This window comes from Alosa sapidissima, chromosome 9 (genome assembly GCF_018492685.1).
Source record: "Alosa sapidissima isolate fAloSap1 chromosome 9, fAloSap1.pri, whole genome shotgun sequence".
In the NCBI taxonomy this organism is placed as follows: Eukaryota; Metazoa; Chordata; class Actinopteri; order Clupeiformes; family Clupeidae; genus Alosa; species Alosa sapidissima.
The window spans coordinates 5,008,374-5,023,469 of NC_055965.1; the positions used below are offsets into that span (position 1 = coordinate 5,008,374).

Sequence of the window (15,096 nt, forward strand, 5' to 3'; positions counted from 1 at the left end):
GTGGACAAGTGCTTAGCAGTGGCAACAGGCTGCATGTTGGCGACCGGAGCAGTGAATGCCAGGCAACCAGTGGTGGATAACAACATTAAACTAGAATCAGTGCTGTTAACTGGTGACGTCATGTGGTGAGGAATGAGTCGTTTTATTACTGGAAATGGGAACAGAACTGGCCAATCGGATTATAGAATGGGCCCGGATGAGGAATTCTTGACCAATGAGTGAGGCGGTGGCATGGTGTGTGTGTGTGGGAGTGGGCCGGCCTGCCTGGGGACCAGACGCTGATGTGGATAACAGCACAACCAGAAACCTGTCATCGGCCGCCTGGGAAGCTCAAGCCAGTGGAAAAGAGGAGGGAACACACCACACACACACACACACACACAGAGAGAGACAGTGGAAACTATCCTCCTCCAAATGGCCGACTCATTTGAGTTTTGTGCATCATATCTTTTTCTCCGTTCATTTGATATTAGGTCCCAAGGCACGGGAGGCTGGATCAGACACACCAATGTCCTCCGCAGATCAATTTGCAGTAATTAATTGAGGTGCGGCCTGAGACATTCAAGGCGTCAAGGGAGCGGCCTAAAGGGGGAAATTAGAAAATGCCTAACGATGCCATAAAACGATAACATCCTGAGGCATTGTCCCTGATCAAATCAGCATGACTGATGCCTCTGCGATGGACTGCTAAACCACTCACTCATGCTAAAACAAAATGTCTGTAAACAAGAATAAAGAATGAGAAATGGAAGTCTCAGTCAGTCTTAAAACCATTTCAAGTGGTGCCACTTCAGCGGTATTTAGAAGAGCCTACCCTCAATAAGTGGGCCTTGTACACAAAGCAAACCATGTGCGGAGCACTCAGGTTACGCAGCCCTGGCAGCAGGCCAGACGGAAATCCATTTCAACTGAAGCACATTTAATACAAGGACTGGGACTTTCACTGATCACTGATCGAGTTTGGTGCCATTTAATGGCCAATAGGGAGTTACGCAGTCAAACGGACTTTGTGCCCAATCCAGAGCGCACATATGGCTGTCAAGCGCACTCAGATCAATAGACATCCAACTAGTGGAAAAGTGAACGGTCCTAGTGAGGCATGTTTAATTTTGCATCCATCTGTTCTCTGCCTCATAACACACACACACACACACACACACGAGCAGCTGCCAGAATGCCTGAGTTACATCACATGTTGATCCTGTAACCGACCACCCATGCTGCCCTTCAACTCTACTCACGGTCTATACGAGCAGTCAATACTCAAATAGCTCGGGGGCTGCATGCTTTAAATGCAATAGAGTACAGTGGAGCCCTGGCCTAAAAATGCACACCCAAACTGCTAGTGACGAGACGCCGAAATACGACACTGATGACTGCCGCACCAAGGTGACATTCAGAAAGCAACAGAACTGTGGGAAAGATTCCTCACGGGCGCGTCCCATTGGTGGATTCAGATAAAAACAATCCCTCAAAACTCGAAGAGCCCCCATGGAGCTAGCCAATCACAGCATCAGTCTGTGTTTTCTTCCTCAACCGTACGAGCCCCCGTCCCAAAACACGAGGAGTCGTGTAACGCAAGCCGCCCCGCCGGCAGGGTGTGGCAATTCGACTCATTTATTGAAACGCAGCAACTTTACCATCTCACACCAACTATAACCCCTTGATTGGAGCTGGCAGATTTTCCCTCCTTTTTTATAATCAAAACAAAAAGTCCCAAAGTTGTCTAAATCTCCACTGGAGTGCAGCGCTTAATGGAGGGTTCATAAGGGGAGCCAATTCTACTGTAGTGGATGAAGACCAATAAAGGATCAGTTCTTAAAACCGCTCCAAAAAGTATGATTAAAAACTAATCTCCCTGTTGTAGGGGGCTTTAGCACGGGAGGAAAGTGACTTCTTTTGTTTTTGGCCGAGGACATAAAAGGAGCTACAGGGGAAGGGAGGGAGAGAAAGGAGGCCGAGAGAAAATGAAAGAAGTAAGGGGCGGGTGGGGGAGGAGAGAGAGAAAGAAAGAGAGATTGAGTGAATGAGGGGGAAATAAGGAGAGAGAGAGAGAGACGGTGGCCTTTTCAGACGTCTGCTTCCTGCCAGAGTCCTTTCCCTCACCTTACAGGCATACAGACTGCGTGAGTGTCACCAGACATGGCCGCCCAAGGGCTGTAGCCAGACCCTGAAGTGACCTTCCACGTGCAGCATTCAAACGCTCAGGCTCCTGGACGACTTCCGTCAGCTGAACTGGGGTCAGAACAGTCTCCAGAAAGAGCACTTGGGTTCAAATCCATAAAAACTCACTACAACAAAAGACTGTGGCCTCTAAAATAGAAAAAAGGCAATTTCTTTTTTGTCTGTCTGCCATCAGTGAGTACTTTGTCTACTTCCAGCAACTCCAAGTGTTTTTGACAGCAGAAACGGCGAAAGCCATTTCCATAAAGAAAAAAAAGAAATCTACCCAGAATAACAAGGCTAGCACAGCCTCAGCCATAAAAAAAAAAAGCAGCAGGGGTTTGGTGCGTTACTTTTTTTTTAAAAAAAAGGAAAAAAATGGAAAAAGCGGAGCCAAACTGCTGTGAACAGAGGGGCTCATTCCTGCCGGGTAGTGGGAGCTGCACTCGTGCAGACGGGAAACCACCACAGGTGATGTCGGCTCAACCGCTCAGGTATGTGCACCACCACAGCAGTGCACCTGACAGCGGCAGGTGCTGCAAGGGCAACGGTCATAAAATAAACACCCCAGAACATTCCTAGAATGCGACCTTTGGCCCTTTAAAAGACGGACCATATGCAGGAGGGAGCTTGGCCTTAGTGTCCTGGGAGCGTATACAACACTGGGGGATGCCAGACCAAAAAAAGCATGCAAACAAACAAACAAAAAAAACGGTTGGTCCAAAGTTTAGTGGAGGTGACCTAGAAGCACTCTTATTGAGAGAAGAAGACAAGGCTTTCATTTTACTGAGGTGAATGAACAGCTAAGAGCAGGCAGCAGCATTCCACAGAGTTCATTCATGTGGGGGGAGAGAGAGAGAGAGAGAGAGAGAGAGAGAGAAAGAGAGAGAGAGAGAGAGAGAGTGACAGAGAGAGAGTGTGACAGAGAGAGAGAGAGAGAGTGACAGAGAGAGAGTGAGAGAGAGAGAGAGAGAGAGAGAGAGAGAGAGAGAGTGACAGAGAGAGAGAGAGTGACAGAGAGAGAGAGAGAGAGAGAGACAGAGAGAGGCAGAGAGAGAGTGACAGAGAGAGAGAGAGAGAGGCAGAAAGAAATATGAGAGAAGGTGTGTGAGACCAGGAGAGAGGGAAACAATAACACCTGCATGTCTCTCCTTCATTACTCTGTTGCCTCAAGCGGTAGTGACAGCAGCACCCATTTGCATGGGCGGTTGGAATAGCAGCAGCAGCAGCAGCAGCAGCAGCAACAACAACCCCCAACGGCAACAGAGAATTTCAGTCAGTTAAGGCTACATGTACACCAGGGGGAAATCCAAACAGATGAGTGAGCGTGGGTTTGTTTTGTGTTCCAAAGAGAAGGACAGTTCAGGCAGGCTGACGGTGAGGACAGAGACTCCACTCATGCCCAGCAGATAACCATGGTTACACAGCTGTCTTACCAATGAGAGGGTGAACCAAACCTCAATAGATGCCATTCAGTCTATTCCAGATCTAACCACCACAGTGGGTGGTGGAGGTAGAAATCTGCCATATAACAAATGCCAGGTCTCTCTCTCCACCACACACACACACACACTTACCAGATTGGACGCAGAGGCCTCAGCGAAGGACAGTCCCCTGGGGATGATGAGAATGTGGTCTTGTTCTTTGCTCACCCGCACCTTTGGCATAGCAGGAAAAACAAAAGCAAAACCGCAACAGAAAATCATTAAACCAGCAACAAAAGCATAACAAATCAACAGTGTCATGAGACATATGACAGTATGCCAGTGTAAACAAAACAGTTAAACCCAAAACAAAAGACATGTGTTCGCACAAGTCCTAATGATCTTTCTGGCAACCAATGTTTGCAAAGTGCCTTCTTCACACAAGACCACATGGCCTTGCGATCTCCATAAATCTGCAGGACAGAAATTGAGGCTCTCTCTTTCTCCTCTCAGCAGTCCATCCCCAACCTCTTTTGACTGACGGCAACACAGGACACCACCCACATAACAGTCTGTGCACTCTGTGCCGCCCAAAATCGACCTCTATCGAATATATTAAAGTCTTGGTAGCATTTACTTCACAAAGGTGGTCAAATGTTGACACCTTAAGTTAGCATAGCCACATACTGTTGCTATTGCTCCACTGCTTGCACAGGTACATGTGTGCGGAGGAGGTTTGGGCAGGTTCTGGGAGTGTTTTGGGAGGTTTGTGTGGACAAGGTTGGCGGAGACTCACCGTGACGAAGGAGCTGGGGAAGTGGGCCCAGCTGAAGAGGTCCACCAGCCGGTAGAGGCTGGCCAGCTTACAGCGGGTCTGCTTCTCCCCCTTCACCAGTGTGGTAGACTCCGTCCCAAACATGTCGTTGATGGGAGTGACCATAGCCAGACCTGCAGCAAAAGAACACACAAATAAACAAACAAACAAACAAACAAATACATAATGGTGGTGGGCCACACAGTGTCAGAATGACATTACTAAAAAGAGCAGACAGGGAGCAGACATTACAGTTCATTACAACCACTGTGCATGTGAGGGATACGAACAATGACCGATACGTGCTTTGGTCTTGAAGACGTTGCAGGGTCAACTAAACAAATTAAAAAAATAAAAAAAAAGGGGAAAAGTCAAAAAGGGGAAATTCCTTGAGCTGGAGCTGTCTTGTCAAAGAAAAGGATGAGCTTTGGATGAGCATAGGCTCTGGAATTCCTATTGTGGTTTGATTGCAGATAGCACATTCCTTAACCACAGGAAATGAAAAAGTTTCAGAAGCATTTGTGGCATGTTTCAACACAATGAAGACATTATTTTAGATGCCACAGTCTTATCAGTGAGTCATGTCATGGTAGCAATGTTATTGGCCATTTCTATTTATTTCGTGCCGTTTCCAAGAGACTTGCGGAATGGTATGTCAGGGCTCAGAGAATTGTTTGTCCAGCTTTCCTTGCTATTCGAGTGTATGCGTGTGCGTGTGTGTGTGTGTGTGTGTGTGTGTGTGTGTGTGTGTGTGTGTGTGTGTGTGTGTGTTAAGGGTGGGTATAAAGTCCTATGAAAGTCCAGAATTATATTACAGGGTTGAATGAGAGTTTGACACAAAAGGTATTGCACCAAAACACATGTTTTTATGCAATTTTAATAAAAGCTTCCTTTAGGGAAGTGCTTTACACTGCGCTGTTTCCAACACAAATCAAATAAAAACATTTGTTGTAAATCATTTGGCGTATATGAACTAGTATTGAACTCTGCTATAAATGTGAAGATAAATGTCTGCATCCCTAATGATCCACTGGCTGCAGGTAAATCCAGTTAGTGTGTCTGGCTCCTGCACACTGAACTGCAATGGACTGGGTAGTGATGCAGATGTTTCTCCCATTTCCCCCCAAATGCACTGAAAGGACATCGCTAATTTCCCCAGAGATCCATGCAATGAGTTCAATGTCAGGAAGATCGTTTTTAAAGCCACCCCCTACCAAAAAGAAGCTTATCTTTTTAACCTGCTAAACGACTTGCCACATGAAATTTAATCAAGTGATTTACTGTACTCGTGGATTGATTCCTCCCTAATAACAGTGGGAGAAGAGCAAATAACGTTAACTCTATATTTAGCTGTCCATTATCAGAGACAGTAATGAAGTTACTGTGACTTATTCCCAAGGAGAGAGACAATAAAGCACAGGGCTTCGTTAGAGGCAAAGGGCGCAGCACTTCTTTTCCGCCCAGGAGTTCCAGGGAAGAGGCCTGATCCCGACATACATCACACAGCCAAAGGGGCCGCGGAGTATCTCGGAGTTTGGAGTGTCGGGCTGTGGGGGGGGGTTGGGGGGACGACACAATTAGTTCTGCATTCCGCTGCTGGAATGGAGAGCAGACTTCACATGTGGAGCGACAGAATGAATGTGGGGGGAGAGAGAGAGAGGAGGGGAAAGAAGGAGAGAGGAGAAAGGGCAGGGCGCTGAGAATGGAGTGGAGTGGGGATGGGAGAGGGGAGGGGAGGGGTGGGGTGTGGTGGGTGAGATATTTCAGGCCTTTCCTGTTGGCTGGGCTGGATGAGCATGTACGTCTGCATACCTCTCTGTCTATGGGAAAACTTTGCTGCAGATTTTAAGGAATTTTCATTTGTTTTGTGCTAATAGGTAGTAATGGCATATGGGTTGGGGTTAGGGTGGAGCCTGGGCTGGCTGCCGTGGAGATGAGCCGTGATGATGGGGCGTACCAACTGCCGGTACTTACTGAGGGGGGAGGTAGAGAAGCCGGCGATGGAGCTGGCCATGAAGAAGTCAGCGATCTGTCGCAGGGCCAGCAAGCCAGCGGGGTTATTGCCCTTATTCTGCTGCTCTTGAATCAGGCCCTCCAGCTCGTCTTTAAAGGCCTGAGAGAGAGAGAGAGAGAGAGAGAGAGAGAGAGAGAGAGAGAGAGAGAGAGAGAGAGAGAGAGAGAGAGAGAGAGAGAGAGAGAGAGAGAGAGAGAAGCAGAGCAGATTAGAGACTTGGCGACCTGGCCATGACAAACATGCACGTGGGTATAGACACACACACATTTCTAGGCTGGACTCCTGAGCTACTATGTCACACAAGCCACACTAATCCCGGCAGCCGGTCCCCTGTGCTGATTACCGGAGGCTCAGTGTGCTGTGACACACAAACAAGCGCGCGCGCACACACACACACACACACACACACCTGCAGTAAGCCAGAGGCGCAGTCTGGTGACCCAGTGCCTGTGGATGGTCAGAATGTGGACCACACACACACACTAGGCCAGGAGCAGCTCAGGATGGGTTCTCTTGGGCTTTTTTTGGCCCAAACCTCAGGCATTGTGGGCCATAAAATATTTCCAATTGTGATGTGCCCAGCTGAGACAACACGCGCCATGCTGCACCCATTCCCTCACGCGCTAAGAATCCCACCAGTGACGTCCTCTCATGTCCCAACAGCTCTGTCAAAACACCGGCCGAACAAACAGGACCTGGAATGGGATGGACATTTTTGTTATGCCGACTCGTCGGTTAATGCACAGATGGCCACAATAGCAGCAGAGAGTTTTGAATCTCTAGTGGAAACTCGACTCAAAGTGCATCCTGATTACGGAGTACTGCATCAACTGATATGGCTGAACCTTCTGATCTCGGTCAAAGGCAGCACAGAGGGTAATGCTTGAATGCTGTCAATCACAGTGTTTGGTTAATGCTTTAACGTAAACTTCTCCCACCAAATCAAAGAGGCAATCGGAAAATGGGGTTGGTGGTCATGCAACAGTAAAAGCAGCTGGACTCAAGAGATCAGACAAACATCTGGTGTTTTTAACTTAACAAATAGCACGACATCGAGGGTGCAAAGGTCAGTATTGCCTTCAAGAAAAACGCTCAAGCTAATGCTCCGTCCTAAAAGAGTTTCATGGGTTAAAGACACTCACTCAGCGGTCCAGTAAGAGGCCTTGCGCACAGGACCTCAGGAGTCACCCAAGCCAGACGATAAGAACAGAGCAGCGACACACAGAGCACCGGGTCACAGTCTGCCATTGAGATTTAGTCTGTAGTAAACATCCGCCACAACCACACACACACTCTAACACGGTTAGGGCTGCACAACGAGACCACGTGAGCAGAAGCAGGCCAGGTGCTGGCACAGGTGAGCGTTGCCGTGGCGACATTCTTTTTAAAGTAAACAGTGTGTGTCTGTTGGACGAGCCTGTCTTTGAGATGACACAATGTGTTGTGGCGGCATCAGGTCACAGAGCGAGAGATCGTGGCACAAAGGGGTTGTGGTTGAAACTGGGTCACAGAACACATCTAACAACACTCCTCAGGGGGAAATGGGAAGGTGCCTACAGAAATACACTAGAGAACCTTTAATTGCAGGGTCTTTCTCTAGAACACAGGGTCTCAGTCACAATGACACATATAAATTGATGTTTACAAGGTGTTACAATCATGAATTCTCACATAGCATGTTATTTTATCAGCAACATGACCAATAAATAAATAAATAAACAAACAAATAAATAAATAAATAAATAAAAACACCCTGCAATCACTATCCATGTTGTCATCCAAGTTGAGAAAACAAGTCCAAGCATTTCAACATCATTCTTCCCTGATCTGAACCACAAGCATTAGTGTGCAATGATTTGTTCTGTAACAAATATATACACACACAGGAAACAAGAGGAAAACTACAACAAGCTCTGACGCAATGAACGGTGGCATTAAACAGCCTCAGAGTGTTTACACAACCAAACAACTACACCTCCTCTTGTCTATCTTTGGCAGCATGTCTACAATAGGGTGACACTTGTGTTGTGTTGGCATTGTAAGCGACCGTTTATGCTTCATAAAAGCATGCTGAATGGCTGCCTGCGTATGTGGCTCCCTTCCATATAGGTCTGGCGTCAGAGCATGAAGCAAAAACAGCACTCCCATCAGGGTGTTTCCAGTCTCTGGTGAATGGTGCCAATTTTGCGATAGCTGAAAATAACAATTTCAATGCATAGTTTTGGCATGTATGAGATTGTTGCTACCATGTCGGGTTCCTTGCTCTTCAAGTTCCCACCCACCCCGGAACCTGCTTTATCAAGCCATACCCAAACCCTGCATTTTATACCTTCATTCACTCTGTTGAGGTGTTCTCATCCATCCATCCATCCATCCTCTCTCTCTCTCTCTCTCTCTCTCTCTCTCTCTCTCTCTCTCCCTCCCTCCCTCCTCCCTCCCCGGCCACAGCTACAGAAGCGGGTGCCAGACATTCCCAGGCTGCTCGCTGCCCGTATCCATGGTGATGCCAGCCAAGCACACAGGGGGATGTTGGGCCCTGGAGCCAGTTCAGGACAGAGGGGTGCTCTGAAGTGCTGTGTGTGTGTGTGTGTGTGTGTGTGTGTGTGTGTGTGTGTGTGTGTGTGTGTGTGTGTAGAGAAAAGGAATGGAAAGGGGCATTAAAGAGCATGTGCGCGCGTATGAGGAAGTTGACCATTTGAATGTGGGATGACATCTTTTTAGCCGAGTGCTTGATTTTTGAGCAAGTGAGTGTGTGTGCGCGTGTGTGTGTAGACATAGGAGAGTGCTAAAAAAAAAAAACCCTCTAAGCTGAGAGGACCCGTCACGCCACTGTTGGAGTTCAAGAGAGAGAGCGGGACAGAGGGAGGGACCCCCCTCCCCCATCCCACCCCTCCCCTCTCTCCTTTCTTTCTTTCTCTTCATTGGGAGAGGGGGCGCTGTGCAAGTGAAGTTCTCTCGTGCATTTCAAGGAGATTACAACATCCCAGCTCTCCATGCCTCAATCAAAACAGATTAATCTCACAGCACCGGAGAGAGGAGGGGACGAGAGCACCATTATTCAGATTTGAAATCCCCCCCCCCCCCCAATCCAAAAAAAAAAAGGAGAGTGACAAAATTAATATTAAGGCTAGTGACATGTGTGAGTTAGAGAGAGAGTGTGAGTACACACAGTGTGTGTGTGTTTGAGTGAACGTGTGTAAATACTGACCAGGCTTCCTGGTGCCAACCTCATTAGCTAATCTAGGGTGAAACAAACAGCAGATCCCAGGAAATCAAATTAGGGCCAGGTCCTGAGCTGAGAGTGACAGTCAACAGGATTCCGCTCCACTGCCTGAGTGGAATTAGGAACTCGGGAGTCCATAGATAAGCCCTTCTGGAAAAAAAAAAATCCCATCACACATGAGGGTCTGACTGGTGGTGTGATCGTTAAAAGGTACAGCAACACGACATGGTAGACACTGGTCCCTCGGATCTTACTGAACGGAGAGGAAGCGAGGAAGTTGGGGTTGTAAACTTGTGTAGGCCAGGGGGAGAGCTACTTAACCTTTCTTTAGCTGAGTAAAACCTGACCTTTATGTAGCTGAGGAGCAGTGTGTGAAATGGTGAGAGAGACAGGGCCTTTGAGAGAAAACTACCCCCCTTTGGGATGAAAAGCCTTCACATTAAATAGGCGCCTTCAAGCTATGGTGAACTACAACTTTCTTTCAAACCCAAAGCACAGTTTTGTACAGGAACTGAGACTGTAAGCAAAGTCCTTTTAGGCAAGTGCCTTCACGGCACCAACTTCGCTCCAGCGGCGAGATCACAAGGGGCGGAATATGTAGACAACTGCCATATTGGCATTACGAAAATTCCACGCCTTTCTATGGATGAGTTTTTGAGTGCTGTGTCTCTTCATTAGAAAGTCTCTGGTGTAAGTCTTTCAGTGTCCTCTGAAGAGCGATCCCAGCTGAAGCCAGACGACTGATGTAGTCACGGCGCATTCACCTGCATGATTAATGGTACTTTCTATTTGTCTCGTAAATCATCGTACACTCACCCATACAACGTGTACCAATGAGTGGCTATAGGAACGCGTTTCTCTCGAGCCACGAGGGGCATTAGCAGGAGGCAAGTCATTGTTATTGTTTTATGCTACATGTAGCCTCTAGCTAAACGGCTGGAAAACAAATTGTTACATTGTATTGCAGGCACAGCAAAACCGTGCAACGCATGAATTGGCGACCAGATTGAAGCAGCAATGTAATCTAGTGTGTAAGAGCATTACATCAACATTAACATGACCAACACAGTACATATGCAAAAAAAATACATGTCATCTCATCTCAACTATGGGCGCAGCCATGTTTGTTGTAAGGTCGTACGTCCACCTCGGGGTACCCTCAAGTACTCCGAGGTAAAGTGGGCGTGCCTGCCCAAAATGCCGCAAGAAAGCTGGGTAATTTACACTTTCCAACTGGGGCGGCGGATTTACGAGACAAATAGAAAGCACGGTAAGCAGCTCAGTTGAGAAGAGCGGCGTGAATGCAAATGAGATGAGTCATGGCTCTGCCCTCTCTCTCTCCCTCCCTCCCGCACTCACTCATTTCCACAGAGAGCCCCCGGGAGGATTGTGGGTAAGAGTGACACAGCCAACCAAAGAGGGAGGGAGGATGGGCACAAAAACAATGAAACAAGTAAAAGCACTCTGGGCGATGTGGGGCCGGGTGAGGCAGAGGGTTCCCATGCCAAGTGAAACTGCAGTTTCCGAGTGGAAGGACACCGTTCCCCACCACAGTAATGAGCAGTGCCAGCTGTGCCCATGTGCCAGTTGTGCCGCCTCCGCCGCCTCAGAGATCTGTAGAGCATCTGCCGTTTCAGCTCTGATGCCACTCTGCTCTGAATCTCAATTCATTTCAATGAAATTTTACTTATAGTGCGCCAAAACATTACACATGTCTCATGGCACTTTACAGAGTGTTAGACAATCAGAGAAAAGAAAAGAAGGCAGGGGCGAGGAAAAACTCCCTAGAATTGGAGATACATATAGGAAGGAAATTCATTCGTTCTCTTTCTCCCTACTTAAATCTATTCATCCATACGGCCATTCCCAACACTTGAGATGGCTTTGCCTTGTTGTTCCCCTCCCGGTCTCCTCCACCACGCCATAGAACATCCACAACTGCTGGATCTGCTCCCTCCTGCTGCTGCTCCCCAATGAATTCCAATCAGTTCTAATTCACTTATACACATATAACGTGTCTACTTATTTAGTCATACTGCAACACTCAAAGATTTTGCTCCTCTTTTTCGTGACCGATCAGGATCTACTTCTTCAAAGGGTTCATTTGAACACTGCGTGTTAAGAACACAAACAGCCGTAGAATCTAAACAAACAGGATTAATCCAGTTTGGAAAACTATACATACATGCCCGGTGGTTTCATGTCACCACCGGGCGGTAACGGTCAGGGCAGAATTCCCAGCTCCAGCTGACGCCTATGTGTGTGAACGGCAGCACGTAGCGGCCCAGCTGGACGCCTGACGGAGAGCGGCGCGGCGTTATTCATCAGCTTCCACTGTGGAGTGTGTTCTCTGGTTACGCTGGAGCTCACATTCCACTGAACACACACACAGGCTGGCCGGTGGTGTGGGCATCATAGTTGTGGTATGTGGTGTGATCGTGGGAAAACCCGGGGCACCACAGAGCTTAAGTGGCTGTGATGGTGTAACCCACGACACGGGGCCTGTTGACACATGCAGGGGCATCTGCCTCAGCCCATCATCAGACACGAGTCATGATCTTACCTCATCTCCAACCCTCACACCAACACACAACAAAAGCACAAAGGCTTATTTGGGTTCTTTCCTGCTCAATGTGACTCATGCTGTTGTAGCTTGTGCTAATAGACCTAAGAGAGGATGAAGAGTGTACACATGCTGTTCCCCAACATGACACCACCGCAACAAAACCAAAAAAACAACTACAAAAACAAACTAGTACTTTTTAGCATTAAAAATGCCCACTCATTCAGACTGCGTGAATGTTTCTTATCTCTCCGGTGGCACAGTTCACTTCCAATCAGAGTCCTGCCGGTGTCCAATTAGCCTCCATTCTCCCGTTGTTGTGCATATTTCATGGGCTCTGAGCTGGGACATAGAGGGGAAGAGGCAGCTGAGAGAGAGAGAGAGAGAGAGAGAGAGAGAGAGAGAGAGAGAGAGAGAGAGAGAGGACGGCTCTTCCCTGCTGCCTGTGTGAGAGCTCTGGGACACAGCACATTCTGTGTTGTTATGGCAGTGCTTAGGGCCAGTGCTTCCACCCACACACACACACACACTCAGAGACACACAGTCTGCATATGGCTCCTCCAGGACGTTATCACTGTCAAATAAAAATGCAACGCTCCAGAGGAGTCAGTCCCGGGGAGACTATAGCGTTTATGTTCTTCAGGAGTGAGATGGTTGGTTGGGGAGGGGGGGGGGGGAACCGAACACAACAAAATAAAGGGGAATGCGTGACACACAGGAGAGACAGACAGACAGACAGACAGAGAGAGAGAGAGAGAGAGAGACAGAGACAGAGACAGACAGAGACAGACAGAGACAGAGACAGAGAGAGATTGTGGAAAAGGAAAGAAGGCAGGCCTTGAAAGTCAGGGATCATAAATTATCCAGGCCAGAGTATAGATATATATAAAAAGTCATGCAGGCTCCCTCCAAACCCAAGAGTCAGCCCTGTGTCAAAATAACTTCTGCACCACTGACAGCGTTTAACGCTTCAGGTCACTAAATCACTAACGGCCCAGCACAAGCACGGAGAGAGCAGGAGGGAGGCTCTGGAGCGACACACAGAGAGATAGAGAGCAAGAGAGGGCGGAACACACACAGGAACACTGTATTTAAAGGGACGCACTACGTAGGAGTAGAGATGCCTCACACACACAGAGAGAGAGAGAGAGAGAGAGAGAGAGAGAGAGAGAGAGAGAGAGAGAGAGAGAGATGAGGTTTAAAATGTAGCAAGCGCAGCAGTCTGTGATAAGACTGAGAACCGACAGAGAAAGAGTGAGGAATCGCTGCTCTAATTAGACTGGCTGCTGCCCACGTCTATTGTGCTCAGCATAGCATAGCATACCCTTAGCAGAACAATGGCTCCTCCATCTCCCCTTTCTCCTCACCCTCATTGGTGGCAGCACTTTGGCCAAGTTTGACAACTTTACCACTACATTCCAAAACTCACACCCATCCAAGTCTCTGTCAAACACTGCATGCTGCTGAAGGCAACACACTTTGGGCCCAGGCTCAGATCAGTGCACAATATAATGCATTCGCTGCTTAAGGCAACACACTTTGGGCCCAGGCTCAGATCAGTGCACAATATAATGCATTCGCTGCTTAACCACTGTAGTGGAAATGAATGCTTGAATATTCAAAGCTGCTCAAACCTGTCGAAACAGGTGTATCAAATGAGCAGTGAATAATGAATGTAGCCTAAGGCATAACAAGAGGGATTACCTATTCACCTACAAATGATTAGGGCTTTGACTTTTGCCCAAAAATCATATTCGAAGTTCGTTTGTTCATTAATATAAAAATTCGAATATATTCGAATATGTATTAATAATATTTTAACCATTAAATGTCTTCCGTAAGACCGATATTGGTATCAAACTTAAGTTCTATTTGTTCTGTCCACCAGAGGGCAGTGTATCAGTCAATGTCTACGTGCACGAAAGGCTGAGTAAATGCGTGTCAAAATTGTTATTATTGAGCATAGGGCTGGGCGATACAACGATAGCGATATGTATAGCACATGTAATCGATATCAATAAAAAATACGTTCGATAGAACATTCATAATTAAAAGCAACACACACCTCCTGCCTTATGTTGTCCATAAATAAAATAGGCTAAATATATCTTGCATTGTAGTATATCAAACTCTACCAGAGTAGGCGGTAGAAGTAGGCCTAACGTTACCTCACCACAGACTCTCCTTGCCCGTTGCACTCTCTCTCTCTCTCCCTCTCAACAGGCGCATCCCTCCTCAGCATGCACATGTAATCCAAACATTAATCGTGCAAGACGACTGGCTAAATTGCTATTAAATCCGGTTAGCATCATTAGCACACTGCACGAATTTGTTCAAAACTACTGCATTCAAATTGACTACTAAATTCTAATAATCTCAATCCCAATGCAAATGGAGAAGTATTTTCCAAGACTCAAACGGGCCTGTCCCAAGGAGAAAAAGTATTCAATTGAAACTTAAACACACGTGGGGAAACTGAACAGTCTAACCATAGACTATGATAAACTAGCAAATTAAGCTAACGTTACTTTGTTTACAATATTTCCAGGCTTCAACCAGTGCTGCTTTTCATTCAGACTTATCTGCGCATTTATTTATTTAAGTGTTTTAATGATTGTGTTGCCATTTCTTTTCCCTGTTTGCTTTGATTGATAACTAAGGTGATTAAAATCAGAGGAAGGTTAAGTTTAAAATAAAAATGTTTATGTGGGAGCTGCTCACTAAGCGCGAACCAGCCAGGATGCTAACCTACAGGAGCCCAGATGGCCAATAATAGCCTTGCTAATGAGCTCGCGATTTCACTTCAGAAGGCGTGAAAAAAACCTCGGAATCTGAATTGAAAACAACGTTTAGGCTACAACCAAATACATTTACAAAAAATATTTCCATAGGCTA

General features: G+C 47.1%; 1 protein-coding gene across 1 annotated transcript in view; it reads right to left on the reverse strand.

Annotated features, from left to right (window-relative positions):
* add3a (adducin 3 (gamma) a) overlaps positions 1 to 15,096 on the reverse strand; it is a 55,474-nt gene that overhangs the window by 21,029 nt on the left and 19,349 nt on the right. The window contains 3 exon segments of the mRNA XM_042103442.1: positions 3,741 to 3,821; positions 4,384 to 4,535; positions 6,376 to 6,514. Coding sequence (XP_041959376.1) covers positions 3,741 to 3,821; positions 4,384 to 4,535; positions 6,376 to 6,514 — 372 coding nt within the window.